The sequence below is a fragment of the Periplaneta americana genome, chromosome 10, assembly GCF_040183065.1.
Source record: "Periplaneta americana isolate PAMFEO1 chromosome 10, P.americana_PAMFEO1_priV1, whole genome shotgun sequence".
Lineage (NCBI taxonomy): Eukaryota > Metazoa > Arthropoda > Insecta > Blattodea > Blattidae > Periplaneta > Periplaneta americana.
The window spans coordinates 1852179-1879836 of NC_091126.1; the positions used below are offsets into that span (position 1 = coordinate 1852179).

The following is a 27658-nucleotide window of genomic DNA, read 5'->3' on the forward strand; positions in this document are numbered from 1 at the left end:
AATTTGAAACTCATAGCAGATAAATACTCTATGGAAATTTCTACCGATAAAACCAAAATTATGGCTTTTTGTGGAAAAGATGCCATAAGATTTATATTAATGAAAGTATTTTGGAAAGAGTTAAGAATTTAAATATCTTGGCTACAAATTATTTGTCTTAGCAGATTTAGACATTCATGACAATATTTTACGGTATAATAAATCTGTGGGCATCATAAATAAATCATGGAACCATCTTTAGTTCAGCGACATACACGCACTTGTCTGTATAAAACCTTAGCACGACCAGTCCTGCACTATGGAAGTGAAGCATGGACTCTAAGGAAATGTAACGCAAGTAGAATCACTGCTAGTGAAATGAGATTGATGTGCCGAACAGCTGGCTATACTAAGTGGGACCTCAAAAGAAATGAAGACATCTTAAAGGAACATGAAATGAACTCTATACTAGCAGACATATGTCACTATCAAGATAACTGGCGTCAGCATGTGAGGTGTATGTCTAGGACTAGAGTCCCTCGTGCAATCCTGCATTACCAACCTAGAGGCAGGAGATCGACTGAACGTCCAATGAAGAGATGGGCTGAAAACTTTTGTGGATCTTCTGGAACTACAACCTGTATGGCTGATGATGATGACGATGTTTTAGTATACAGTAGTATGTGAGTTATGCCTCTTTAAATGCCACCTTGCAGTACTTTTAAAGGCCTACAATGTCAGAACATTCTTTCGTTAGGTTATTTTCTCTTTTCTTAAAGTAATAAAAACAAAAAATCCATGGACTGGAATCTTCATTAATGGGTCTTGGCAATGCAGAGGGCATTCTTCACTGCTGCAATCTCACCTGATAATGGAAAGGTAATTGATGTTCAGATTTTGAATAAGATTTGTCTATCATGTTAAAAAACATAATAATGGAGACAGAAATTCAAATCTTTAGCTTTCCTGGCAGCAGACCATAAGCCAAAGTGTCGCATACATTACCATGGAACCTGTAGGCACTATAACATGTTGAACTGGTCCATTAGTAAGTGAGGCTTAGGTACCTGGAATTTTATGGGAAGGTGATAGTGAAAACTATAAGCAGGTATGTGATGCACGGCCATATGGAGACACAGAAGTAAAAAAGGTGGAATGTATAGGACACTACCAAAAACGTGTAGGAAAATTGTAAAAGAAGAAAAAATAGGTGGTAAAGGGCAGTTCATTGCAGCTAAAATTAATAAATTGAAGAATTACTTTGGGATTGCTCTTAGAACACATACAACTTCAATACAAGTAGCTTCCATAGCAGCATCACTACTGTCCTGTAGGTTCAGAGGGTTGGTGGTACAGTGGGAGGCTCTCACAAGCCAATATGCTGGAAAAATATCTACATGATCTGACTCAGAATGAGTCATATAAGACACGAACTGATGCTGGCCTTCAGTAGGATGCTTAATAGAACCTGAGAGCTTCACTGTGAGAAGAGTCGAAAAATCTACTGATCGCAGCAAAGCAGCAACAAAGGCACCTAAGAGACAGAAAAGAAGCTCAGCAGGACAGGAATGAAGCTAGAGAAGGCACAAGTTATGAACCTGGAGGTTTTTGATCTGTGAGTTCAACTTTATTCATATATATGAATCAGGGATTGCAGAAACGGCACATGTCACTATTTCTGGCGAAATGAGTTTATTCGAGTTTCATGGACTGTTGATATAGGGATATCATTCCATGCAGAAACCACATGTGTCAGTATAGCCCCATCACATTTGGAGACCTGTGAAATCCTGGAAGTGCACAGAAACAACTCCTGTTAAAGACGTGCTGACACGTTGGTTTCGATTCCAGACAGCAGACATCTATGACACAAGGATACAAAAATTGATCCCACTGAATGACAAATTTCTCAATTCTGGTGGGAATATGTTGAAAAATAACTCAACAATTGTTATATCTGTTCCAATAAAACTCTCCATGAAATTTTGTTCTTTTTCTGTAAATGGCCCCAGGGAAACTTATTTTTACGGCCTTTGTAATTGCGCTCAAATGGCCAACATTTGTGTAAGCACTTCTTTTGACATTATTAAAATTATGGAAGAAAAAAAGAGCAATTTTTTTATTTGCCCCCCATGAGAATGTTTGCTTGTTAAGTACAAAGGAGAACACCATATTTACCTTATTCATTGGCCTATCCCAACAAAATTGTGCCAATTCAAAGAGAGAAGCTTGACGATATATGCAAACTAGTGTGTTACATACCACATGAATATCAAGAATTTTACAATAATATTCTTCAGTGGCCTATTGTGGAAAAATAAGTTCATTTACATGCCCAACTTATGTATTAAGCACACAGTAGGCCTATGCCTATATTATATCCCTAATTTGACAAATAAACTTTAGTTGAACTGAAATTATTATACTACAATTTTGATTCCTTTCAGAAACGGCACATATCAAGCTAATATATATTGAATTATTTCAAAATAACAATTCATTAGATTCCAATAAATTTGGTATAAAACGACACATCTATTAGCCTTCTGTCTGAAGAAGCCAGTACTATAACCAATGATGTGGTCTACCACCAGTGACACCGTTTTTTGTGTCTACTGAAAAATTTAGTTTTCATGACATGTGCTGTTTCTGCAATCCCCGATTCATATATAGTTAGTAAACATAGGTACTTTTTGAAGTGAGTTTGCCCCCCCCCTTTTTTTTTTTTACTTCATAATGTACTAACTCAGTTCTTGACATAAATGCACGATTTCTTTTTAAATTGAACCTACAATTATAATGCATGTCTGAAAGTAAAATCTTAGGGGTCTGTTTGATAGAAAATTTTGAAAAGCCGAATTAATTATTCTTTTATATATATATATATATATATATATATATATATATATATATATATAACCTCATGTTTGGATACCTTTAAAATTTCCCTTAGTGGAGTAAGGTAAAAGATTTTCCTTCCTGTTATAGATACATAAAAAAAAGGAGTCCAATGAGAAAATAATCATCACTCTATGTTTATTTATAAGGGAGTTATGACTCATTTAATCAAACCTTGCATTAATTAATTATTTTATTGATTAATCAATAATGACTTTTATAACAATATTCACATTTAATTAATTATATATATATTTGCTATTAATTTCTGTATCCTCGTGGTCACCCTTAATTAAGGCCGGACAATTTATTTCTCTCTCTCTCTCTCTCTTTAGTAAAAATTGAAATTACTCTATCTCTTCCAGACTAAATCATGCCTAAATTATGAAATATTTTTAAAGAAAAGAACAGCATTTTTTCTTTTGTGTATACTATTACCTTAAAGCTTTGAAGGGTCAAGAAAAGAGTTCAGAACAGAATTAACCAAATTTCTACATACTCAACTGATGAATTGTACAGTGGCAAAGCTAAGGCGTAAATATTGGGTAGGCTGAAAAAAATCTGCTTATCTTGTATCTTTTTATAGAGCAGATGTTTCTTGGCTTTTCTATCGAAATTGTTTGTGATACAGACCCCACAAAATGATGATGATGACCACTCATTTTCACCCCCAAACAGAATACAGGTATAACAATATAACTTACTTGTCTCAGAGCACCCTGTTAGCCAAGGATATTCCATATACCATGAAAACTGAAAATTTATATTTTGTATTCCTCCACTGCTGTTTTAATATGTAAATGTAGTGTTGATCTATCGTTGTAAGCACATTTTGTTTCATATGTCCAACTTGAAAATGGTTTCTCTTTTAATTCTACAAATAATGACCTCAATGTTCTTTCAGTATGAGCCATTTTACACAAAATTAATATGTAAAAAACACACACACATACATGCATGCACTTTTGATGAAATTAAACTCAAAAACGCAGCACTTTCAGTGAACACCAATACAGCGCAGCATAATATTGTGACAAAAGGCTAGCCTCCTTTCATATGGAGATGTAGCGAATTGATACCCACTCTCTGGTTCGAGTCATTGTCGTAGCCATGCCTTAAGCCTTGCTCCTCGCACTGCTCTCTCCATACGTGAACTTAATACATGGAGGGATCGGAGTGCAACCAAGTGTTACAGTATATCGTTATTACGAACTTATAGGCTACTGTCACTACAGGTAAGTATAAGAAGTCAAATTTTTTGGTTAGGCTAAGCCTCAAAAGCCTCTTAAGAATTGTATATGCTTCCAAATCGAATTAATCTGCTTTTGTAGAGCCACTAGCTTAGCTCAGTCAGCAGAGGCATTTATCTAGTATGTAGCTGCACTCAGGCTTGGGTTTGACTCCCTCTTGAACTGATTACCTAGTTGGGTTTTTTCCTAGGTTTTCTCCAACTGCAAGGCAAATGTCGGGTAATCTATTGCGAATCCTCGGCTTCACCTCATGTCGCAAAGAAATGAATAAAAAATAAGGATAGAAAAATGTGTAACTGTTGATTTGTTCCAAAACTTAGAGCATCATAATATCTATGATGTAAGACCTCTGGAGTAGGTCTATAAGAAATATAAACTGTGGATCATTTCTTAACAATTCTGACTTAAGGCAGGATATTTTAAACTGTAAAAGTAAATGAAATAAAATGTGAATTGAATACATTGCTGGCTATGTGAACATTTACTCTAAGTTCCCATAGATCTATACAGTATGTTATTCTTGTTGCTGTTGCAGTAACTTGGAGAAGATAAAAAGTGAAGCTGTCTGGAGTGATGATACACAGCGATGGAGACTTCCAGAATTGATTGTTACTAGGACAAAGTTACCACCAGCTGGTATGAGGGTCTTAGCTCTTTTCATCTCAAAGTTTACCCATATGGATTTGCATATAACAGTATGATGCAATATTAGGAACTTTTCAAAAATATATTGGTCACAATTGGTTTCAATTTTCCCTATTTTTGCTCAATATAAGGATTTTAAATACCCCTGGTATAAATTAACAGTTCTAGTGATAAAAAGAATTTGAACTTATGCTTCAGTTATAATTCAAATTGGAGCTAAAATATTAAAAAATTCCGGAAACTTTTGTTCTGCTAGTGATAATTCTTAATAACCTTTCTTCCAAGCTTGGATTGTGCTTTGTTTTATTATTCTCCTACATTTTGTATTGAAATATGTTATTACTCTTGCCTCTTAGATAATATATTGCAGATTGAACTCTCAACACTTTTTTTTTTTTTTTTAAGATTTATGTTTTGTGTTGTATACACTGTAAATACTTTTACAGTCCAAGTAGCCTATCAGTTTTGTCCCTGTTTCCTCATTGTTCGGCTATACTTATGGTAGGCTATATTGGATGATAAAAATCAGCCCAAACACGGTATTTGTGGACAACGAATTCCTAATTTTCAATATAGCATTATTCTATTAACTGCAGTTTTAATTTACAAAAATGTATTAAAACAAATGAAACAGATTCAGATTTTAAAACTTCGTCGTATTTACCACATATTTTCTTCTGTCCATCTGAATTGGATTTTCAATCATTATTATAATGTAAAATTCGAGCTAGGTCCATTTTTACGACAAAAATATACTGGTACCTTACAAACTTATACTACAACATTTCCATGACTTGTAATAATTTATATAGTTCTTGATACATAAACAACACATTGTGCTCTATTGTAGAAACACACAGAATTGTTAAAGTAAAGGATTGATTTCATGGAGTGAATTAGTTCACTAATATCTGGCGAGTAATCTGAGGTTCAAGCCTCTTGGTCTGTTTATCCTTCAGAGAAGAACGTTATTGGTCAGCAGGTTTAACTTGACACAAATCTTTTCATATAATAATAGATGTTAGAAAACTTATAATTTAGTAGTTAAGAAACCAAGGTGTGCGATATTAAATAGGCCTATATGTAAATTTGAGGACTTAATAGGAATACTATAAAGTTTAATGTAAAATATCCATATTTAGCAGTTAGTCATTAATCTGCGTATGTGTGTGTCTCAACAGGATTCATGGACAAGAGGGCCGGATCTTTATGATGAGGCAGTGATTAAAATAAAAATTTTGATATATTGAATTGATTTGATTATTTAGAACTGGCTCGGGTGGTAGCAGAAATGTGAATATCAATCTGGAAGAGGCTTACCTTGCTGGTTCAGTTGAAGCCTGAGGGGTGATGCAGAAGTCGGGTTGGTCTTAGGCATTGAAATTGAGAAATTGGAGTTGAATGTGTTTGGAAGAGAGGCAGGAAGTGTGTGAGTACACTCCGTAAAAAGGAAAGTCCGAATAACCACACTTATTCGGTAACGTATCTGTCTCAGCAGCATTATGATAGGACTGAGGGGTTATCTCCCAATTCCATCCAAGTTGCTCTCTTCAGGCTAAGATATTTGGGATTGGTCGATTATGTGTTCTTGAACCTAGCCGATCATCGTATCATAGAGGCAAGGTTGCAGGAAGTGAGCCAGTGGTTCCATCGTCAGTTGCCGTAGATTCTTGATTTGAGGCCGGGGATGCTTGCCAGTCTTGAATCACTGGGAAGAAGTTGGAGTAGGTGCTCCTTGACTAAGGATTAAGGCAACACTAATTGGCTGCAGGAGAACTTGATACAAAAAAAAGAAAAAAGGAAGGGCTGTATTCTGTTGAAGGCATAGGAACAGGTGTTATTCTACTACGACAATAAAAGTGTTGTTTAAGAAAACAATTGAGTGAGTGAACTCGTTTTAGGCCAGTGACAGAACATCACACCTGTTGACGAGAGGATTACCAAGACTTGGGCTTGAGTTTGCAATAAGGACTTGCCATGCCAGAAATTGTGGTTAAAATTTTAGTGTGTTCAAGTGAATTTCTGTTGGGCAGATTTTCCTGAAGGACTTCGGTTTCTCTCGTCTCCTTGTGAACCTGGCAACATATCTTACTAGTCGCTTGAATGCACTACTGAATTTTTTTTATAGTATAAAAATATAAGTTCAGTTGTGAAAATGCATTCATAAAGTTTTGATAATTCAGCCAGGCAACAACTCTAGCAAGGCTTAAAAATGTGTGGACAACATTTAAGATGGAATGGAGTCCTTCACATTGTTACTGAAATTAGTGCAAATACTTTTTTGAGGAATAATGGACAATGAAAGGCGCAAAATTATGTCTGTGATTATATTATATTGTATCCGTTTTAGGAACTCTCTGAACATGACGTCTGTTGTGTCTTACAATTCAGGAAAATAAAGCAGCAAATTTACTAGCTGTCGGTAGATTGTATACAAGATTCTGATATTTTATATTATCATCATCATCATCATCATCTTCATCATCAGCCATTCAAGTAGTAGGCCTAGTGGCCTGTTACTGACTCCTTCCATCGACCCAAAGATCATTTCCCTTGAGGTCTGAGGATCAGTCTAGGCAATCTGGAACTGTGCATCATGTTGACATGATGGAGTTTCAGGTCATTTTTCCGAAACCAACTTTCCGAATGTGCTTTTTTTCCTAATGAACATTTTTCCGAATTCCTCATTTCTGAATGACCATTTTTCATAGGACCCATTTTCCGAAATCGAAATCAGAAGAATATTAAATGAAAGAAATAATAAAGTTAAGAGTACATTAAATTTATTGTGATTTTACACTTAAAAATGAATATATTACATATCATGGCCTATATTTCATGCCTTTTCAGAAGATAAAATTGTACCCTTTTCTTCTTAAGTACTGAAGACGGCAGTTTTCTTCCTTCTATGTTTCGTATTCCACAGTTATTGCCCTGATTCTGTTTTGTACTGCTATTCACCACTTTCTTGGTTGTGCTTTTACCTTCCTTTCCAATATCAACTCTTGTATCATGACCTCAGTGTCAGCTTGTTCTTCTTTAATTTCAGCTAAAGCCGTATATAGGGATGAATGGTGCTTACAGATGAGCATTTGAAATCTAGTATGTCACACTTCATTGTTGGTCCGGTGTTCACCTTGCAGTGTTGATTGGTATTGATTCCAGATGTGAATGTCATAGTGCCGTGTTATGTATCGTGTTCTGCCTCTACCTCTTTGGCCACTGATATAATAATAATAATTTGTATATCCATTGCGACTTGTTAATTTCAAGATATTAATGAACACTAATAATTTTGCATGGTTACTACGGAAACCTTGCTAATATATTGGGTTATTAATTGCGGTAAACAATGAATGCTTAAAATAAATAATTATTTGGAGAAATGACCATTCGGAAGAATGGCCATTTGGAAAAATGTATTTTTTCGGAAAAGTAGGTTTCGGAAAAATGGTCATTCGGAAAAGTGGTCAGTTGGAAAGTTGATTTCGGAAAAATGGGTACAAACGCATGCTGGAGCCAATTCTGTCTGTAATTATTGAGGTGTTCGTGAATGGGGGTTATGTTTAATTCCTTTGTTATCAGATCATTTCTTTTATGATCTGAGAGACTGTAGCCGGCAGTTCTTCTTAAAAATTTCATTTCAGCTGTTGTTAGATGCTGTATATCTTCATTTGTATATCAATTATATTAAAATAATAAAATTACAAATTGATACACTAAAATTATACAACATAACAGTTACAAAAATTACACAAGATACCGGTAACAGATGAAATGAAGGATAGAGATACAAGTAATTGTAAGCCACGAGTATTAGTGAACTTATAAGGTTATAAATTGTGTACTTTTTCAGTTCTCTTCTAAATGTTGTACCAGTAAGTATTGCAGATTAATAGGAGGCAAAGTTCCCATCACGTGTGTATCTTTTTCAGCATTTTTTTTTTTTTAAATTCCGGTTGTGATAATTAAATCTCTTTCTTGTGTCATGTTTGTGCGTATTCCTTCCCCTACCCCCAAATACTGTGATTTTATGGAGAGCTAATAAGGTAAACATTACATTTGCCTTATTGATGAAATTTCGAAAAGATTATCCATGATCAAAGTTCTATCTTATTCTATTGCATTTCTTTTGTAGAACAAATGAATAGCTGTTTGTTAAAAGGGCCGAAGTCCAAAAAGATATATTTTACAGGACAAACAAAAAAACTATTTCTTGCTTAATCATTTAAGTTTATTAATTTTCTGAATCATTCAAATTAAGAAGTTATACTTAACTCACATGCGTGAGAAATGTATTTGGAAATATAATCAATCATGCCCTTACTAGGGCCACTTAAATTAGCTGGGTATATGCCCTTTCAACAAATAATATAGTGTGGCACTCGTCTGGAACGTTCTGGTTGCCTCAGGAGTGTGCACGTGCATCCAGCGAGAAGGAAGGCGAAGGGAAACGAAACTCGAGCTTCGGTAGGCGCTGTAGGGCAGTATGGGGCGAGGGGAAGGAAAACTACGGGATGGCGTGGAGCGGAGAGAGTAGGGGGAACATCTTGAAGCATATCCCTCTCGAAGGTTCGAAAAGCCACGCGAATCGAAGATTCGAGATGTTACGGTTTAGTAATAAAAGTGCGAGCAGTCTTTGGAGTAGTTAGTTAGTCTCCAGTCAGCCTGCAAGTCTTGTCTTGGACAGCGGCGACGTATCCAGAGGATCTGAATTCGACGTGCAGTGAACTTGAATGAGTCCGTAACTGTGGCAGTGGCCAGGCGAGGACGACTTAGCCAGAGGACTTTAGTTCGATATGCAGTGCACTTTAGTGGGTCCGTAACTGTGGCAGCGTCCAGTCGAGTGCGACGTATCTGGAAGATCTGAGTTCGATGTGCAGTGAACTTGAACAGTGAGCTAGAAGAACTAGCCAAGGCAAGCGAATTGTGAACTGAGAACTGACAGGTTTGTTCTGCACTTAGAGCTTTGTGAACATTAGTTGAAATTAGGAGTACATTGTTGTTCTCAATAATACACGTGTATTGTCATTGTCATCGTGTGGAGTGCAATAACGACTATTGTGTTGCTGTGTTGAGTGGAATACCCATTGTTGTAGGGTGAATTATTAAGAATAAAAGTCACACTGTTGACAGGTGTGGTGGTTAAAAGTAGAATAAACGTTAAAATATTTTAACCGGAATTTTTTTGTTTAATCCTCCGCTGGGCACGTTAAAAATGTTACATGGGTTGGCAAATGGGGCCTGACTCCAAGTTAGGCATATACGTTGACGTTTTATGTCCAAGTCAACTGCCATTACACAAGGGGCGCACTTAACTGAGTGACTGTTTGGCCGGATTTCCGCAGTTAAGTGCACAGTAATCTGTACACAAATATGCACTGCTAGCTATGAGAATATTAAAGATTTTATTAATTTGTCCTACAGAATAATATCTGTAATATTGACAATTAACATTTGAGGAGAAAAATTCGCTCCGGCACCGGGAATCGAACCCGGGTCCTTGGTTCTACATACCAAGTGCTCTGACCACTGAGCTACACCGAATTCAATCCACAGCACTGGACCGAACTCTCCTCCTTCGTTGTTTAATATTCTCATAGCTAGCAGTGCATATTTGTGTACAGATTACTGTGCACTTAACTGCGGAATCCCGGCCAAACAGTCACTCAGTTAAGTGCGCCCCTTGTGTAATGGCAGTTGACTTGGACATAAAACGTCAACGTATATGCCTAACTTGGAGTCAGGCCACAAAGGGAAACATCGAAGGAGGAGAGTTCAGTCTTCTGGTGCTGTGGATTGAATTCGGCGTAGCTCAGTGGTCAGAGCAGTTGGTATGTAGAACCAAGGACCCGGGTTCGATCCCCGGCACCAGAGCGAATTTTTCTCCTCAAATATTAATTGTCAATATTACAGACATTATTCTGTAGGACAAATTAATAAATCTTTAATATAGCATAATATAATATAGATGAGTACCTACAGAGACTGGCTGGAAGCAATATAGAAATGAAACATAAAGCCTGGAGGAGAAATAAGAAAATACAAGCACTAAGCAGTGAAAACAACTCCAATCATAGCACTACTAGCAGGAACGAATGAATGACCATTGGAAGATGATTTTCAACTATATGAAAGACTGGTACACAGCGAATAAAACACAATTGGTTTCAAAAAGTAAAGCAAGAAACAAACTGAAGACCCAAAATCCGTTTAAAACATAAGCAGAAGAATTACTTCTCTGATACCCAAAGAATGAAACTTCCAACCTAGAATTCCTGCAGATTATATCCAAATACCTACTGAAGAAAAGAAGAACCTGACAGATTATTACAATTAAGTCTGGAAACGATAGACACTAAATACTCAAAAGGGGAGTGAGTGGCTCAAAATATACACTGATGGAGGAGGATCAGAAATGTAGAATGGAGAATTTTCACATTATTTCATACAAGATAAAGAGCAATAATATTTGAACCAGAACTCCAAGCCATAACTATTGCAGTAAAGCACAAAACAAAATAAGATATGTAGTAATATTAGTCAAATGTAAATCTGCAATAGAAGCCAATAGCAACTTCAAAATCAGAACTCGTAATATACAGTGGCCAGCAAAAAAGTAGAATCATTTCGTTAAAAAAAAAAAAAAAGAAAGAAAAAAAAAGAAAAAAATCTGTAATTAAAACACCAATTTAGAGAGAGTATCACTAAATTGACTAGCTTCCATGAGTAAGAAAAGATGTATTCGATATTTTTGGAGATGAATATGATGTTAAGAGGTCATAAAATGCTACTCCATGAACCACTTTCTACCCCTAAGTTGTGTGCTTTATAGTTTTGTGACATGGACCAGCAATAAAACTTGTTAAGTTTTACAATTGTGCAGTGGCTGCTATTGATGAATTACCAATATGTAGCACATTTTTCTTCAGTTTCCCTTTTGAATTTGACAAGTTGACATATCTCTTATTCGAGAAGACATTGCGAGAGCTATCGCTTTTGTTGAGGGTGGATGAATCGTTCGTTTTGTGGCTGATGTTATCAGTGCATCATTTGGAAGCATCTAACATCCCCTATGGCAATTCTGTAAACTGGGTAACCTACCACAGACGACCAAAATCAGCCGTGATAGGTCCACATCTGCCAGGGATGATAGGTTTCTACACACGACTGCTATCGTCTCAAAACAGTAAGGAAGATCACTGTGAGTGAGAGGAATGTTAGACGAAGACACTGGGAAGCCAATTTGACCTGAAGAAGACTGTAATTTCTCCATAGCTCGTCTCGGAACCAGGCGGTGTGATTACAGTTTGCATGTCAATACTGGCATTGGACTGTGGACCAGTGGTCAGTGGTCTTCACGGGTGAGTCGCCCTTTTGCTTCCAGTTATTTGATGGTGGACAGTGAATATGGAGAAAGCGTGGGGAGCGATATTCGTCTTGCATCTTCTGCAAAAAAACGCTGTTTTTAGGTGGCTCTGTCAAGCCCAAACAAAGCTCTTTTTTTTTTGTCGAGGAAGGCACTCTGAATGTGCACCAATACATAGCGGAAGTTTTAGCAGATCATGCAATCCTTTGCTCCCTTCCCCATCGAAAATTTCATCCTTATGTACGATAATGGCCACCTCCATACTGCTCGCTGCATGACAGGCTACCTTCATGATATCGGGATATCAAACCTGGACTGGCCAACATGCAGTCCAGACTTAAATCCTATTGAACACCTGTGGGATATGCTGGGTCAAAGTGTCCGACGTCGCAACAAAATGCGGGCAACATTGTAGGAGAAGTGGAACCTCATCCCTCGGGAAATGTTGCAGAACCTGGTATCATCACTGCCAGGATTGATACGTGCGCAGTGGCCTAATCATGTGTTAATGTAAGCCATTGCCTCAATTCAGCGTAATGCATTCCATGTCATTTTGCATAAATTACAATACTTTAGAACAGTGATGTCAAAGAAAGCGCATTTTTCTGACCTTGACGTCATGCGTGGGCATCAAGCGCTTGGTATGGAAGAAGGAATAACCAGCCTGTTGCATTAAGAAAATAGTGGTGCACAAACTTTAAATGGAACGTGAAATTTTATGTCGTTATTTTTATATGGATTCTTTCTATTTGATATTATCTATATTGTCTGTAAAACAAAAGTACTAACACCAATTTCTTAATATTGCAGTTGGGTTTTAAACGTTAATAACATAATAAAGAGTTAAGAAGGAACATTCACATAAATGCCATAGCAGCACAACTATACTATACTAAGTGGATGAAACACATCATTCATAAAGAAAGTGATATCCCAAAAAAAAAAAAAAAAAAAAAAAAGATTGACTATGACATGATAACTTGGAATTCATATTGATGCATTTCTTTAGCCTTATAAAAGTAATCAATAAACTAATCAAAACAATATTATAGCACAAAGCAAAGTTACCTAGGTACTGTACTGTATATATTTTAAGTGTAACAAATATTTCATAACAAATCTCATCGCAATATGCTTTTAAGGTGATATTGGTGAGCAACTTCATATCATCAGAATATTAAATTATTTTCTCGAAACCTGCTGAAGCTCTAGAGCTGGCATTTTTACAACACATGGGCATTCATCTTTTGCTTATGATGTAACAGTAGTTGCTTTGTTAATTCATTTCCTTACAAACATTTTCCATGCAAATATTTTCAAAATTTATAATACACTATCTTCAATAATATGTATTTACGATATATTAGATTTACGAAAACATTGTTTCAGCACCTGGAAGGCTACTAAGTAAATAGACCTATATCTGAAAATTTCACTTTTCTATAAAAAAGTTGAGAAAATATTAAGAGGCTTCAAAAATGAAATAAACAAAAGAAGACAAATAGGAAGCCAAGAACTACTATCTGGAAAACCATACGAAAATATACAACAATGCACAAGAACCATTGCACCTCTACCAAAGAAAACAACAAACAACTGCCCTCTTCTGACTCCTCAGTGGCTATGACTGCGTGAATGAACACCTCATCGAAATAGAAAAGGATACTAACAAATTCATGCAATTACCATCTGTTGCTTCAACCTTAACCTCAACAGTGAACATTGTTAAAGTTGGATCCTATACGGTGTGTATCAAAAGGAATGGCGCAGACTTATACTGTTGAAAGTACATGTAAATAGAAGCAAAAAAGTCGCAGTGAACATGGGTCCGCAATCGAGACGTTTGCGAGAAAATTACGAATGTATGGTTACAAGCCACCACTGACGGCATTGCTTGTAACTAACATCATAGGGTTTACTCCTTGCGCCCTAGAAGCGGTCGTATGCTCTTTGTTTATAAAACTGAACATTGCCAGAGGCAGATTTGTAATCAAACCCTACATCCAGAATGTACAGGACAGATACAGTATGCAGTCTCAAAAGGTATCAGAAGTGCTTTCTGGACGAAAGGGATTTCATAAGTCGATTTATTAGTACAGAAATGGGGGGAATCTGTTTCAAACAGCATTTATTCTGCAGATGGACTGAGCTCGTTATGTCGCTGCACAGTTGGGTTAGATCGACAATTCCACTTCATTCTTCTGTTATCCATTGTTTACATGCTGATTTCTTCATTATTTTCGACCATGCGTTCGGTTGCTTGCATTGTGCTGAGGTTCACTTTTTCTTCGCCCTGGTGTCCTATGACGTAAGTTGAGTTTTTGTCCACCTATGAATCGTTTCATTTGTTCTCACTTCCTGCTTTTTGTTATTCACTGATGTCAGCTTTCCACCGCTTCCTGCTCTGTCTTGGGTGATGACCCCACGTCTTCTGCTCCTTTCTACTCATCCTATATTCGTTTGTACGTCCATCTTACTTGCTTTCTTCACTAAGTCTTCATTTCCTTTTGCGTTGTCATTTAACCAAAAATCCGTGTGATTTATGTTTTCTCGACAAAAGTCCAGATCGTAAATTTCTCATTCTCCTTCATCTTGTTTTTATACATTCTAGCAAAATGCCATTTCTTCCTTGCTGCCTTCAAGAATGGAAGTAGTAGTCTTCTTCTATTTCGTGTTTCGTAATCAAAATCATATTCCAGTCTAATTTTTGTTCTTTTCAAATTTCTCCACTTCATCATAACTAATTCTTTCGTTCTCATATTTGTAAGTCTTATGAGAATTGGTCTGTTTCTTCAATATGTCCTTCCCTTACTTCAAAATTAAATAGTTCCCAACAAACGTTGCACATTGTCTCCTAAGTCTCTATTCCATATTCACGTCCTATTTCTTTTACACCACAAATTATCATATTCTTTTTTCTTTGATTCTCTTCAAAGTATTAGATTCTATTCCACATTTTCGCAATTTTCTGCAGTAGTTCTTCAATCTTCTTTTTGTTTTCTTCAATCTTCATTTTCTTTTCTTCAGTGTTTGCTTATAACTTATCAATTGTTTGCCTTTCTTCTTGTAGCTTGTGTAGGCTCTGTAACTTTTCCAAAACGTGTGTCTTTTGTTCTGAGGAGTTTATTTCTTGAGCTAATATGCTCCATTCTTCTCTAATGAATTCAGTGATTCTTTCCATTTTTACTGTTCAATGCTTCACTGTTCTTACATCTTAGTCGTGGGGTCACTGCCCCCTCTATACATGTATGTTTCTCTCTGCTGGAGCTCTCCTACACGCTCTGTTCTCTTTCAACTACTGTTGCTGATTGCAAAAAATATAAACTCCAGACCTTCAACAATGAAAGTCTGCTATATTACAAAGCTTAATTAGGAATATGCAGCTGGAAGACAAACAATCAAAGAAAATGCTAAAAACTATCATGTTCGGATTAATTTGCATGCTACTGTAGATTCTAAGTTGTGTCCATGTAATACAGTACCTTGTAAAAATGACATTATTATTATTATTATTATTATTATTATTATTATTATTATTATTATTATTTTATCATCGTTATTTTAGCAATGCAATTAGTGTTGCTAATATTATTATTATTCTCAGATGTGTTTCAATATTAACATTTTATGGTATGTGAGATAATTCATAAACATTCATGTTTGGCTGTAGGAACAGACGAAAAAGAAATATGCATAACCGCCAATGAGGGAACAATATGTTATAAGATTTGATATTTGTTAATTGAAAAATGAGTTCTATTCAGTCAATACTTAACATAAACACAATAAAACATGTTATAATAACATTTACACAGATTTTAAAAACAAACGTTTTCGCCAATTTTGATTGGCATCTTCAGGTCGTGTAGGTCGAATGGAACATGTTATAGAAAGTGAACACTTGGTATATGACGTTAAAAACCAAAGTTACAACTGTAATATCACTTAAAACAGAGAATAGAATATAGCAAAAGCCTCCACGATGTGTGTAGACTTGGTATATGACATTAAAAACCAAAGTTACAACTGTAATATCACTTAAAAACAGAGAATAGAATATAGCAAAAAGCCTCCACGATGTGTGTAGAATCACTGTGTTGAAAGAGGCGTGTGTGAACCAAGGAAACAGCAAAACTCTTCTGTCATTGCAGATACAGTTTTCAAGATAGATTTGAAGATGCTACGAACAGGTCGGTCGTGTGGCCATTATGGAGAGCAGGAAAAATCCTGTAAATCGTAAGGATAGAATGAAAGAATATTTAGAAGCATTTAAGTATTATTTAAATCTTCTAAAACAATACTTACAAAAAATGGAAGAACGTCTTGAAATCCATGAGGCCGGCGACACGACTGATCTTTACATTAAGTGGTAGCGTATGACGAAAACTGTATACGTTGCACGACTAGTGGATGAATGACCGTTACTTGCGTGTGATTTTAAACAGTGGGTTATTTGAATTTGGGTATTGTTCGTTAAGGAGCGGGCTATGCTACCCATGATGTTGAGAAGGTCATAGACGATCTCATTATTGAAACGGAGTCCACTATCCAAAGTAGCTCGCATCATAACAAGGACTATTTAAGAGTCCAAGCAGCCAAAATTATCGAAAATTATTCTAAAAGCCAATCTTCAAATATACATACTCAACAATCAAAATTAGTCAATAACAAAATTAGAAAACTAGGAAAAAGATTAAAAGAAAATAATATAATCCATGTCAAGGCAGATAAAAATAATGCCATTGTTTTAATGACTAAAGACGATTACATTAATAAAACCAACGACTTCATTAATAAAAATGATGTAATAGAATTAAAAAGTGATCCTACAGATTCATTTCAGAAACAGATCAAACAAGCCATTAAATCAGCTTCAACAATTATCCCGAATTCCAATGCGCATAAATATATGGTACAAAACCCTTGTGCACCATTTTTAAGAACCCTCCCGAAAACACATAAAAGTGTACTTTCCATGAGACCAGTGGTGAATAGTGTTAGGGCCCCTAACCACAAAATTAACAAATTCTTGCATAATTTCTTAAAAAATGCCTTGCAGCTTGAAAATAAATACTCTTTAAATAATTCGTTACATCTCATTGAAACTTGAAATCAATTAAGTTAAACAAGAATACCAAATTAATATCTTTGGACATTGAAAACCTATATTCCAATATGCCCATTAAGGAAACCATAGATATCGTAAAAGATAAATTAAGATCGAAGAACATAGATCACAACATCATAGAACAAATTGCCAACTTACTTTCCATTTCCTTAAAACAGAATTATTTTTCTTTCAATGACAAAATTTTTCAACAAACTAAAGGCTTAGCCATGGGCGATCCCCTATCTGGTCTCCTTTCGGAAGTGTTCTTACAAAGTTTGGAATGTAAACAAGTTCCCAAGTTAACTACTCAGTATAACATACTCTTCTATGCACGTTACGTAGATGATAACCTCATACTTTACAATAATAGTAGTGCAATCCACGAAGATGTTCTCAAAAGTTTTAATAACCTGCATCCTAATTTAAAATTTACTTGTGAGACAGAACATAATAGATCTATAAACTTTTTGGATTTGAACATAGCCATTTGAGGCTCCACTGTTTGTTATAATATTTATAGGAAACCTACAACCACCAGTCATTCCATCCAATTTGATTCCAATCACCCCTACACACATAAGATTAGTAATTTCCGTTTTCTAGTTGACCGGTTGCTCAAAGTCCCCCTAACCAGAAACAATTATCAGGCTGAATATAGATACATTGTAAATTTAGCACAAATCAATGGCTTTAATAAGAATTTAATTAACAATTTGATAAGAAAACGCTTAAATAAATTTAAAGCAGAAACCAAAACTAATAGCACTTTAATAAGTTCTGTCAAAAAGACTAAAACCACCCACTGGAAACCCATGACGTTTTTCAGTAATGTGTCATACAAATTAGGTAACCTTTTTAGAAAAGAACAAATTAACGTAGCATTCCGTACCAACAACAAACTTAATAATATAATTCCCAATAACATTCAAAATTACAATAAATTTGCCAATAGCGGTATCTATCTATTACAATGTAAAAACTGTCCCAGTAAATACGTTGGCCAAACAAAAAGGAATTTTCGCACGCGTTACAAGGAGCACGTCTCTGACTTCAAATTTAATAGGAATAAATCAAAGTTTGCCACGCATCTCATTTCCCTTAATCACGAACTTACTGGCATAGAAGAAGCCCTTCAGGTCTTAAAGACTATTAACAATCATAATTATATGAATGCTGCGGAGGAACTATATATTACCACCTTTTCTAATAATAATGATAGCCCGCTCCTTAACGAACAATACCCAAATTCAAATAACCCGCTGTTTAAAATCACACGCAAGTAACGGTCATTCATCCACTAGTCGTGCAACGTATACAGTTTTCGTCATACGCTACCACTTAATGTAAAGATCAGTCGTGTCGCCGGCCTCATGGATTTCAAGACGTTCTTCCATTTTTTGTAAGTATTGTTTTAGAAGATTTAAATAATACTTAAATGCTTCTAAATATTCTTTCATTCTATCCTTACGATTTACAGGATTTTTCCTGCTCTCCATAACGGCCACACGACCGACCTGTTCGTAGCATCTTCAAATCTATCTTGAAAACTGTATCTGCAATGACAGAAGAGTTTTGCTGTTTCCTTGGTTCACACACGCCTCTTTCAACACAGTGATTCTACACACATCGTGGAGGCTTTTTGCTATATTCTATTCTCTGTTTTTAAGTGATATTACAGTTGTAACTTTGGTTTTTAATGTCATATACCAAGTCTACACACATCGTGGAGGCTTTTGCTATATTCTATTCTCTGTTTTAAGTGATATTACAGTTGTAACTTTGGTTTTTAACGTCATATACCAAGTGTTCACTTTCTATAACATGTTCCATTCGACCTACACGACCTGAAGATGCCAATCAAAATTGGCGAAAACGTTTGTTTTTAAAATCTGTGTAAATGTTATTATAACATGTTTTATTGTGTTTATGTTAAGTATTGACTGAATAGAACTCATTTTTCAATTAACATTGAACTTAACGGAACCAATATGCCTTTGAAAATGCCTTTGAAATTTGATATTTGTGTTAAAAGTGTAAATTGCTAATATGCATGGCTTGTGCAGGAGTGCAACCCAGCCTGCTAACTTTGCGACCAAGTTCGGCACATAACGGAACTTCAAACAGGAGTAGTGGCTCCAGCCACAAGTCTGGTAAATCTAGTAGCAGCCCTCCTTCAGACAGGAGACTCAGTTCGCCAGACACAGATGATGAAAATAAAGCAATTTTCAAGGTGAGTTGCTGTTATTTCTTAATCTTTGGAGAAAATGTTGTGATGGTACAGAAACTTTTTTTCCAGATATTCTCGATAATTTCTGATGTCGAGAAAATAGCTCCGGACATGCCATATGCCTCTCTGCATTAACGACAATTCATATGCAGTATCTATGAGTAAGCATCACATTTACATACAGTGGCGAAATATTGTTCATTTAGCAGTAAAAACACTCGATGGTTTTTAAAAGCTTAATAATAATAATAATAATAATAATAATAATAATAATAATAATAATAATAATAATAATAATAATAATGATAATGATAATGATAATAATAATGATAATGATAATAATAATGATAATGATAATAATAATGATAATAATAATAATGATAGTAACAATAATAATAATAATAGTAACAATAATAGTAATAGTAATATTAATAATAATAATAACAACAGTAATATATTTTTATTTATTTATTTAGTATATTAATGTGCTAAACAGTGGCACAAAGGCCAGTTACAGTTTAGCACAAGATACAATAAACAAAATAAAACGTATGATGATGAGAATGAATGACAGAAAATGTCAGTGAGATGAAATACAAACAATAGAACAAATAATAAAAGATATTAAATAACAAGTAAGGATATATTATGCATAAGTAAAATCAAATCAAATCGTGCAAATTAGCACTTTTAATACACCTGGCTACTGGAGAAAGGGATTTATATAATTTAGTGAAGAAAATTCTTTGACCACGGAAACCTTTCACGAGAATTCTAAGATAAGTGTTACATATGAAAGAATTGCAATCAATGACACAAATAATAGCATTAATAAAGAAGGCATAATCAATATTCTGACGTCTCGAATACAGACTGATACAGTTAAAATATTTACTAGATAGTTCATAATTTAAAGAAGAGGAGTTGGGTACAAATCTGAACACATAAAGAGAAATTAATTTTCTTTGGATATTTTCTAGTTTAGCCGAATCAGTAGAAGTAATAGTTTCACGCAAGAGATGCATATTCTAACTTAGATCTTACTGAAGCATAATATATCCTAATGTAAGTAGTGTATCAGGAGAGGAAAGGGAATAAGTAATATATCTAATGAGAACAAGCATTCTTAGTGAATGATTAAATAAATGAACAATATGGTCATGAAAGTACAATTTAGAATCAAGATATATACCGAGATACTTTATACAGTCCTTCGTGGTTATGGCGGCATTCAATAGCGAATAATTAAACTTCAATGTAGTTGTCTTCCTAGAAAAGGAGATAACGCATGTTTTAGAAATATTAATTTTCATACCGTTATAATCAGACCAACATTGAATGGCATGTATATCGTTTTGAAGTAAATGACAATCATCAAGACTATTAATTTTCCTAAATATTTTTAAATCCTCGGCAAAGAGAAGATAATGGGAACTGATGGGCTTACAAATGTCATCGATAAAAAGCAAGAATAATAACAGACCTAGGGTGGAGCCCTGTGGAACACCACAAAGAGTAGTGAAAGAATCAGAGAGAGAGTTTCCCAACCGAACACAAGATTGTTGGTTAAATAGTTTTCAAACCAGCTAAAATAATTAATGGGAAGCCCAAACTAATCTAATTTACTTATCAAGATTTGATGAGGAACAATATCAAATGCTGTACTGAAATCAAAATAAATGGCATCAATTTGGCATTGGGATTCAACTGTAGGCATAATAAAATTGAGATAATTGACCAAATTCGTCATTGTAGATTTACTATTAGTAAAGCCTGTGGGTGGTTGTCGTTATTGAGGCCCCACGTTGGGCGCCATTTGAGGGTGGTAGTCGTTATTGAAGCCCCACACTGGCAGGTCCACGACTGTCAGCACTCGTCCTTCGTGTAGCGCGAATAGGGTAGGTAGATTTATTATGGTTTTAAGTAGTGGGCGCCAGCCCACCCTATTTCGACGCTCGGTGTTGCGTGAGATTCACTCAGGGTAGCCGAGGTACGGTTGTGGTGTAGGACGATGTCGGGAATAATACGAAGCCGGCTACTTATATAAAAGGCAGTGTAAACTCCAAAACTAGAAGTTTATTGTCGTATTCACTTGGTAAACCCTAGAGTATGTATTTCCGGCTGACTTATAATTCAGTCGTTGGTCGCAATTCTGTATCGACTCTATGGCAGCTCTGAATAATCTCTATCCGATACTATAAATTCAATACTCTGTCCAGTACACTATGATCGAAGCTCCTAAACATTGACGAGTAGTCTCGCCGATGACAAAGTTCTATCTATCGATTCTTCGCCGGAAGAAAGACTATTAAGTTGGGCCGCCAACACCCAAAAAAAGATGTCGACACGAAAAGAAGTAGTTGTCCTGTCGACACGAAACGAAGTAGTTATTGTGCCCTGTATGTAGGGCCGCCAACACGATAAGAAGTTGTGATGCTCTCCGCGCCCCGTCACCCTTATTTATAAAAACCTATCCTACGCTAAAACTAACTATCCTATTGGCTAACAACTACGTCACTTAACCGATCTAAAATCTATTCTCTATTGGTCCAAAGTGACCTCATAAGCTGAACCAAGATCTCTTCTTATTGGGCGCGAAATATGTCATCTCTAAATTTAGACTTTGGACTTCCCACAACATCAAATTAGTTAGTAGATCTTTCGAGAATCCCCGTCCTTTTGGAAAATCCGGGCTTTGCAATAGCTTTCCCACGGGTCCAGTCCGACTTTAGGATTTTACGCCTCAACGAGTCTCTATGCAAAACCCTGCCCAAGGTGGCCGTAAATCTGTCCGATTCTGACAAGTGACTGAAGGAAGTGAAACCTGCGTGGGAAACTAATTATAACCAAGTCACCAGAACATCCCCGCGAATACAAGTAACTAAAATATGGAGATATCACTTCGCTATTAAATCGGTCTCTCCCTCTCCTAATTACTGCCAGATGTTGAGCGAGATTTAATTTAGATTTAAAATAAAATGAAACATGTGTGTGAATAATTTTTTCAAAATTTTTTGAAACTTTATTTAGTATTGAAATAGGCCTGTAATTATTAACAGTATATTTATTACCATTCTTAAATATCGGAATGACAGACGCTTCCTTCCATAAAGAAGGGTAAATACCCATTATAAGGCTAAGATTAAAAATAAATGTTAATAAAGGAATAAGAATTTGAAAACAACCTTTAATAATGAAATTAGGTATGCCATCAGTCCCCATAGATTTATTGGGCTTAAGCTTCCTAATGACATTCAAGACATCTTCACACTCAATAACCGGTAAACCTAAGCAATCGGTAGTGATGGGATCACTAACAAGTAGATGATTGAACTTTTTTTGTACAGATTTAAATCGATCAGCAAAAGCATTTGCTATCTCAATATGACCAGTGATGTGCTCCTTATCAATAAATAACTCAGTAGGCAAGGATTTAGATTTATGAAATGATTCTACATACTTCCAAAATTTCCTAGTCTCATTTTTTCAAATTTCTATCAATAGATTGGAGCCAGAGTAATTTATCAGATTTTATCTTATTTTTTACTTGTTTTCTAAGGGAAGAAAAGATTAGATAATGATAATCAGATTTGAATTTTTAAAAATTCTTGTGAGCTTTATTTTTATTCTTTGAGTAAACGAAGCGAGTTTGAAAACCACTTAGGATAAGTAGATTTTTTTACTCGTGATAAAGGTACAGCAACAGCAATAGCGTTATTTAATGTATGAGTTAATGAAGCAATGGCTTCATTGACATCAGTAGACTCGTAAAGGCTAGTCCAGTCATGATTAAAAAGAGTAGTGTATAATTTCATATAGTCACCCTGAGAAAAATTAAAATATGATTGATTAGAAGAATAAAAAGGAAGAGCTAAATTGACTCCTAGATTAATACAAGTAGAAGAGTGATAATTATCTTGACGAACAAGAGAATGGTTAGCTAGGTAAACAGAACTGTCAATAACATTGGTAAAAGCAAGATCAAGAAGATTTGTATTATTCAAAGTAAAATTTATCTGATTTAAGCCAAGAAAACAAGAAGAAGAAAATAGATCAAGAGATTTAATTTTTACGTAATAATGGATGTTAGGAAGGCTACAACCAGATGCCCAGTCAATTCCAGGAGAATTAAAATCAGTAAGAATAAGTATTCTAAAATTATGTGAATCAAGATTATTCTCAAGAAAAGTAAGATACCGGTAATTTCTTAAATTTTTGGGATCAGTGTCAGGAGAGAAATAGTGATTACCAATTAATAAATTACAACCATCAGAATTTTTTATTTCGATCCAGACACATTCATTACTTTTTTCTAGATCATATCTCCTGCACCTAAACTAAACGCACTACCAAAAATACATAAAGAAAACATACCCATCAGACCATTAGTCAATCATCAAAATGCACCACCACACAAACTTGCTGCCACATACATGGCCAAAACCGTAAGAAACAACATAAAATTCGAAAAACAGACAACAATGAAAAACAACATAGACTTAGTGAATAAAATAAAAGACAAACATATCCCACACAGTACAATATTAGCGATTTTCGACATAACTAACCTATACACAAACATAACCATAAAAGATACACTACAGATTCTAGAACAGCTACTCAAAAACAACAACACACCACAAGAACACATTAAAGAAATCATCCACATTACAAACACCATCACAAAACAAAACTACTTCACATACAATAACAAATATTACACTCAAACCGAAGGCCTATCCATGGGATCACCCATTTCCAGCATACTAGCAGAAATATTCATATACAACATAGAACAGACATACATACTAAACAAAGACGACAACAACAAACACGCAGACAACATCATATATTGGCACAGATACGTAGATGACATACTAATACTATACAAAGAAAACAAAAGACAGATCCAAAACCTACATCAACACATAAACAAAATACACCCAAAGCTACAATACACATTAGAAATTGAAAACAACAAATCCATAAATTTTCTAGACATCACAATAACAAAAGTCGACAACAAACACACATTCAAAGTATACAGAAAACCCACAACAACAACACATCCAATCACCCAACACAACAAAAACAAGCTGCATTCCGAACCATGGTACATAGAATACTCAACACACCAATGAGTCAACAAGACTACAAAGAAGAGCTAAACACAATCAAATACATAGCACAAGAAAACGGATACAACCTTAACATAATAGACAACATAATAAGAAAGACAAAACATAATCACAAAAAGCACAAGAATACAACACAAACCAAGAACACAAAAAATACATAACACTAACATATGAAAACAAAAACACACACACAAGATTGCAACCTCAGTCAAGAAATTAAATTACAATATCGCATACATAACAAATAATACTTTACAAAAGCATCTCAATACACAAACAAACAAACAAACAAGTACAACCACACAGGCATGTACAAACTCCAATGGAACATCTGCAACATAGGACAGAGAGGCAGATAATTTCAATTGCGTTACAAAGAACACATCACAGCCATAACAAAACTACAAAACACTTCCACATATGCGGAACACATCACAAATACTAACTACACCTACAGAGACATAAACACAGACATGGAAATTCTACATATTCAACCAAAAAGCCAGAAACTAAACACGCTAGAACAATACAGAATACACTATCTACCAAAAAGTAATTGGGCACCTATGATTTTAGTTAATTTAGAATGTCATTTGACTCTTGTGGCCGGTATGTGTCGCAGTGAGCAAGAGAACCAGTTGAGAAAGAGATGGCACGTGGTACAGAACTATTAGACTTTGATAAGGGCATAATTGTGGGCTGCCATCTCAGTGGACTGTCTAGCAGGCCCAAATCAACAGTAGCATTCGTCCTACGTAAGTGGAAGGTCCATGGACATTGTGACAATGGTGAACGTTCAGAGCGACTGAAAATTCTGACCAACAGAGATCGCAGAACCCTAAAATGTGAGATTATAAAGAACAGGACACAACCAATGGCTACCATCAGACAGGAGTTTAAAGCAGCGACAAACGTGTCTCTTTCCATTGGAACATTGCAAACAAAGGCCCACCAACTTGGATATTCCGGAAGATCAGCGGCACATAAGCCGCATATCACGAAGACGAATAAAGCTCAGAGACTCAAGTGGTGTTTGGACCATTGCAACTGGACACTGGAGCAGTGGAAATTGGTTCTGTCGAGTGACGAATCGAGATTCACATTATTTCGGTCTGATGGACGTGTATGGGTGTGGCGGCTACCCGGGGGAACAGCTTCTACCAGAGTGTATAGTGCCTACCAGGAAATTTGGTGGTTGTGGAGTGATGGTGTGGGGGTGTTTCTCGTACTACGGTGTGGGACCACTGGTGGTTGTTCATGGCACAATGAACTCACAGGCATACTGTACAATTCTGGATAACGAAATGCTCCCAACACTGTGGTGTTTCTATGGAATGGACCCTTGTCACTTCCAGGATGACAATGCTAGGTGCCATGTTTCGGCGGCTATTATGCAGTGGTATGCAGACAATAATGTTCACCGGTTGGACTGGCCTGCACAGAGCCCTGATCTCAATCCCATTGAGCACCTTTGGGACGAATTGGACCACCGATTGAGGTCTCGGGAGATGCAGCCAACTTCCATTGTCCAACTGAGTGCCATGTTGCAAGAGGAATGGCGACGCATTCCAGTGGATATCCTGCACAAACTAGTGGAGAGCACGCCTGACAGGGTGGATGCTGTTACAGCAGCAAGAGGTGGTGCCACGAGGTTCTAAAGGGACAAAAACAGTGCCCAATTACTTTTTGGTAGATAGTGTATATAGACACACAAAAACACATCCAAATGAAATTCTCAACACACAACTCAATTTCAGAACACACACTCTCTTTGACTCCACATTACAATACGCACACACCCCGCAGGAAACACAAACAAAAGGCGCCAAGACCAGAACCAACCAGTTCTGAAGATGGCCCTAACAGGCTGAAACATGTTAACCAGGTACGGTAAAATTTAACACGAGAAAGACATACAGTACAATACATATTCTGTGTAATATACTGTAGTGTTAAAAGTTGTGTACTCAAGATGTATAAATTAATATTACCTAAGTCAGTCCTTATGAAAGATATTTAATTTGAACTGTAATAGATAAGCTTATTGTATTTAATTGAAATCTGACCTTAGGTCTGCTAGATTAAATTAATAATAATAATAATAATAATAATAATAATAATAATAATAATAATAATGACATGCTTTAAAATATTATAATACTAACTTGCAATTGGTTCTTGACCTACAGAAACTACAGAGGAGTGAACAAGAAGACATTGCCGGTAACTACTTTAAACCTAAACGGGCTGCAGAATTACTAAATAGAGCAAAAGAAGATGCCAGCAGAGCTTTCAGTACGTGGAAGGGTAAATATTAAATGTGTGTCATGTCTCTGAAAATTGCATACTGTTTTTGAACTCACATTTTTTTTAACATGTGTAAGCATAATGCAAAGTCTGTATTTTCTCATCACTACTTACTAGTATATACCTGTAGTATAGCAATAGTAATATATTGAAATAATTTTAATAGTATATTCATTTTTCTTGGAAAATATTTAATTCGATATTACTTATGAATGCAATATATGGTGATTACTTTCACGTGTTAATTTGAACTAAGTTTATAAATACCTAGTTGAGTAGTTTCGGCTTGGGAAGCATCTTCAGAACTTCTGAGGTCTTTGCATCTTTCTGTCTCTCCAACACTGGTGGGGGTGCGTTTGTGTTGTGTAGTGTGGAGTCAAATAGTGTGTGTGTTCTAAAATCCAATTGTGTGTTGAGGATTTGTTTTGGGTGTGTTTTGGTGTATCTGTATATTTCGCATTGTTCTAGTGTGTTTAGTTTCTGGTTGTGTAGAATTGTCATGTCTGTGTCTATGTTGCTGTAGGTGTGGTTGACGTTTGTGATGTGTTCTGCGTATGTGGAAGTGTGTGATTTGATCATCTTTGTAACGTGTTTGAAATGATCTGCCTGTTTGTCTGATGTAGTTGTTGTTGCAGCTATTGCATGTGAGGTTGTATTTGTTTGTTTGTGTGTATGTTGAGATGCTTTTGTCGAGTGTTTTGTGTTCTGTATGCGATGTTGTAGTTTAATTTCTTG

At 35.6% G+C, this 27658-nt stretch overlaps 1 protein-coding gene across 5 annotated transcripts in view; it reads left to right on the plus strand.

The window, feature by feature from the left end:
• LOC138707376 (osmotic avoidance abnormal protein 3-like) overlaps positions 1–27658 on the plus strand; it is a 260073-nt gene that overhangs the window by 184780 nt on the left and 47635 nt on the right. For 3 of the 5 annotated variants that reach the window (XM_069836695.1, XM_069836699.1, XM_069836698.1), the window contains 3 exons: positions 4663–4763; positions 19315–19481; positions 26806–26923. In XM_069836695.1, coding sequence (XP_069692796.1) covers positions 4663–4763; positions 19315–19481; positions 26806–26923 — 386 coding nt within the window. The remainder of the gene's footprint in view (positions 1–4662; positions 4764–19314; positions 19482–26805; positions 26924–27658) is intronic. The other 2 variants (XM_069836697.1, XM_069836700.1) reach the window with 1 other exon arrangement.